A 3,596-nucleotide genomic window follows, 5' to 3' on the forward strand; every position below is an offset into this window, starting at 1 on the left:
CCCCCCCCTTCCCCCCTTATCTTGATGATTTGGGCACCAAGAGGTTTCTCTTGACCTTGAGAACCAAACCAAAAATCACCCCCAGTGACACCCACTCAGTAGATGTTGGAGAAGCTGCTGAAGCTGCAACTCTCCTGGCATTTCCTCATCCAACTTCTTGCGCCACGTAGTCGAGGGGCAGCTCGGTGAGGAAGTGGGGAAATGTCCACTTCCTTGGTGACCAGGACAAGGTGGGGGGGAGCATGAAGCCAAGAGGTTTGAGGTGCTTGCACCACACGTTCTCGTTGAGGAGCATCTCACTGGGGTGGTCTTGGAGGTGCTGCCTCTTTTTCCATGAGGAGAGATGGAGGTGGATGGTGGATGGAGGGAGAGATGATGATGGTGGACATAGTGAGGAGATGTTTTATGGTGAGGGTGGTGAGATGGTGGAACACGTTGCCCTGAGAAGTTGTAGATGCTACATCTTTAAGGTCAGGTTAGATGAGGCTTTAAGCAACCTGATCTAGTGGAAGATGTCCTGGATGGTCTTTGAAGGTTCCTTCCAATCCAGAGCTTTCCATGACTCTGTGGACAGGGCTTGGAGCAACTTGATCTAGTAGAAGATGTCCTTGCCCATGGCACGGGGGTTGGACTTAGATGATCTTTGAAGGTCCCTTCAACCCAAACCATTCTGTGAGACTTTGAGCAACCTGATCTAGTAGATGATGTCCTTGACCATGGCACAGGGTTGGATTAGATGATCTTTGAAGGTCCCTTCAACCCAAACCTTTGTGTGATGCCATGGACGGGGCTTTGAGCAACCTGATCTAGTGGAAGATGTCCTTGCCCATGGTAGGAGGTTGGACTAGATCATCTTGGACGGTCACTTCCAACCACTGTGTGAGACTTTGAGCAACCTGATGTAGTAGATGATGTCCTTGCCCATAGCACGGGGGGTTGGATTAGATGATCTTGGAAGGTCCCTTCCAACCCAAACCATTCCATGATGGTCTAACAGAGTGTGGTTTCTAGGTTAGGAGCTGGTGGAGGATGGACTTCTCCGTGCCCAATTACACCTTGAATTACTCCAGTTGGGATGACTATGCCATGTATGATTTCGATGGCTATGAGGTCCCTCACCGCTACCGCGCCGTCCTGGCGCTCTACGCCCTCATCTTCCTCTTGGGCATCTTGGGTAACGGAGCCGTCATCTGGGTGACCGGCTTTGAGCTTCGACGGACGGTCAACGGCGTTTGGTTCCTCAACCTCTCCATGGCCGACCTCCTCTGTTGCCTGGCCCTACCCTTTCTGGCCCTACCGCTGGCCCGTGACCACCACTGGCCCTTGGGTGGTTTTGCCTGTAAGCTGTTGCCTTCCCTCACCATCCTCAACATGTTCGCCAGTGTCCTCCTCTTGATGGCCATCAGCGCTGACCGTTGTGCCATGGTCACCCGGCCGGTGTGGTGTCAAAACCATCGGACTTTGGGGTTGGCCCGAGGAGCTTGTGCAGCCGCCTGGTTCCTGGCCGGGCTCCTCACCCTTCCCTCCTTCATCTTCCGCACCACCCGTTACGATGACTTCTCCGAGAAGGTCACTTGTGTCTTGGACTACGTGGCTGTGGGACGTCACCAACACCTCACCGAGCTCATCACGGCCGTCACCCGCTTTGTCTGTGGCTTCTTGGTGCCCTTCGTGGTCATCACAGCTTGCTACAGTCTTCTGCTGACCCGTATCCACAGCAAGGGCTTTGCCCGCTCTCAGAAAGCCATCAAGCTCATCTTGGTGGTCATCATCAGCTTCTTCGTGTGTTGGCTGCCCTACCACGTCGTAGGGTTGATCTTGGCTTCTACTCATCCTCACAGCAGCTTGTTCAAAGGTGCTCTGCAAGCTGACCCCATCGTGGCCGGCATTGCCTACATCAACAGTTGCATCAACCCCATCATCTACGTCGTCATGGGTCAGGACTTCAAGGACAAGTTCCAACGTTCTTGGAGAGCCGTGTTGAGGGGTGTGCTGAGCGATGACCCAACCAGCACCATCGGGGACAGCAGGATGAAGACCAAGTCCACTATGGATGACCAGAGTGTCAGTACCACAGTGTGACCAGGAGGGAGGTGGCTCCCAGGCTGGAACATTGCTTGAGACCACCACCACCACCATGACCTTCTCCTTTTCTCCTGGAGGTCCTGCTGGGTCTCGTAGAGAGAAGATGCCTCCATTGCTCCCTTTCCCCACCAGCTGCCCCACGAGCTTGGAGCCTAGGGAAGTTGTGTGCCCTCCTACCCCTGGGGACCTTCTCCTGGCTTCTTCAGTGGCCCACCAGCGATGAGAGGACTTTGTCCTTCCACGCAATACTACGTTCTCCTGCTTCTCCAGCTCAAGAGTGGACCTTATTTCCATCTCCTTCCCTCTCCCAGCTGCCCCATGAACCCCACCCAGCCCCACATCTCCACCACCCAGTGAGGTCCAAGATGTGGGTGAAGCTCAACTCCCCCCTCCATCACCCCAAAACCCCCTCAAGTTCACCCCATTGCTGGGGGACTGACTGTCCTTCAACATCTCCCTGGCTTCACCATGGCTGTGTCCACCCACGCCAATAAATATTGAAGCTCCTCCAAGCCTTGAGCAAGATCTCCAGCCTTTGCTTCTCCTTTTTGGTGGTTTCTTGGGCAAGGTTTTTTTGCTGTTTCAGCAGATTTTGGAGTTCCTGGATGATGCAATAAGTGCCACAGTGTGGTGTCCTCCTCCCACCCCCCAGGATGGTCCTTGGGATGGGTGGGAAACTCCAACCCCATGGTCTTGGTTCACCTCGTGAGGCTGGGAGATGGTTATGGAGGGTGGTGGTCAAGGTTGGGTTGATCTTCAGCAGCCAGGTGCTGTAGGGATGGGTGGGGACAATTGGACACCATGGAGGTGGGCAGGCACAGTGGAGATGGTTGGGGACAGTTGGGATGGTGGGGGGCACAGTGGAGATGGTTGGGGACAGTTGGGATGATGGGTGGGGACAATTGGACACCATGGAGGTGGGCACAGTGGAGATGGGTGGGGACAATTGGACACCATGGAGATGGGCACAGTGGAGATGGTTGGGGACAGTTGGGATGGTGGGGACAGTTGGACATCATGGAGATGGGCATGTGGAGATGGTTGGGGACAGTTGGACATCAATGAGGATGGTTGAGGTTGGACACAGTGGAGATGGTTGGGGACAGTTGGGATGGTGGGGGCAGGTGGAGATCATGGGGATGGGCACAATGGAGATGGTTGGGGACAGTTGGACATCATGGAGATGGGCATGTGGAGATGGTTGGGGACAGTTGGACATCAATGAGGATGGTTGAGGTGGGACACGGTGGGGATGGTTGGGGACAATTGGACATCATGGAGATGGGCACAATGGAGGTGGTTGGGGACAGTTGGACATCAATGAGAATGGGCACAGTGAAGATGGTTGGGGACAGTTGGGATGGTTGATGGTGGACATGGTGGGGATGGGTTGGGATGGTTGGGGACAGTGGGACAGAGTGGAGATGGTTGGGGACAGTTGGGCACCAATGAGGATGATTGAGGATGGACATGGTGGGGATGGTGGGGACAGTTGGACATCATGGAGATGG

The 3,596-nt window shown here is 54.7% G+C and overlaps 1 protein-coding gene across 1 annotated transcript; it reads left to right on the forward strand.

Moving 5' to 3' along the window:
• The first annotated feature begins 1,029 nt into the window (after window positions 1-1,029).
• C5AR1 (complement C5a receptor 1) lies at window positions 1,030-2,082 on the forward strand. The gene has a single exon (XM_010177792.1). It carries the CDS (start codon window positions 1,030-1,032, stop codon window positions 2,080-2,082), a length of 1,053 nt encoding a protein of 350 aa, XP_010176094.1.
• Window positions 2,083-3,596: the final 1,514 nt, after the last annotated feature.

Source organism: Antrostomus carolinensis, unplaced genomic scaffold, assembly GCF_000700745.2.
Source record: "Antrostomus carolinensis isolate BGI_N321 unplaced genomic scaffold, ASM70074v2 scaffold13681, whole genome shotgun sequence".
Lineage (NCBI taxonomy): Eukaryota > Metazoa > Chordata > Aves > Caprimulgiformes > Caprimulgidae > Antrostomus > Antrostomus carolinensis.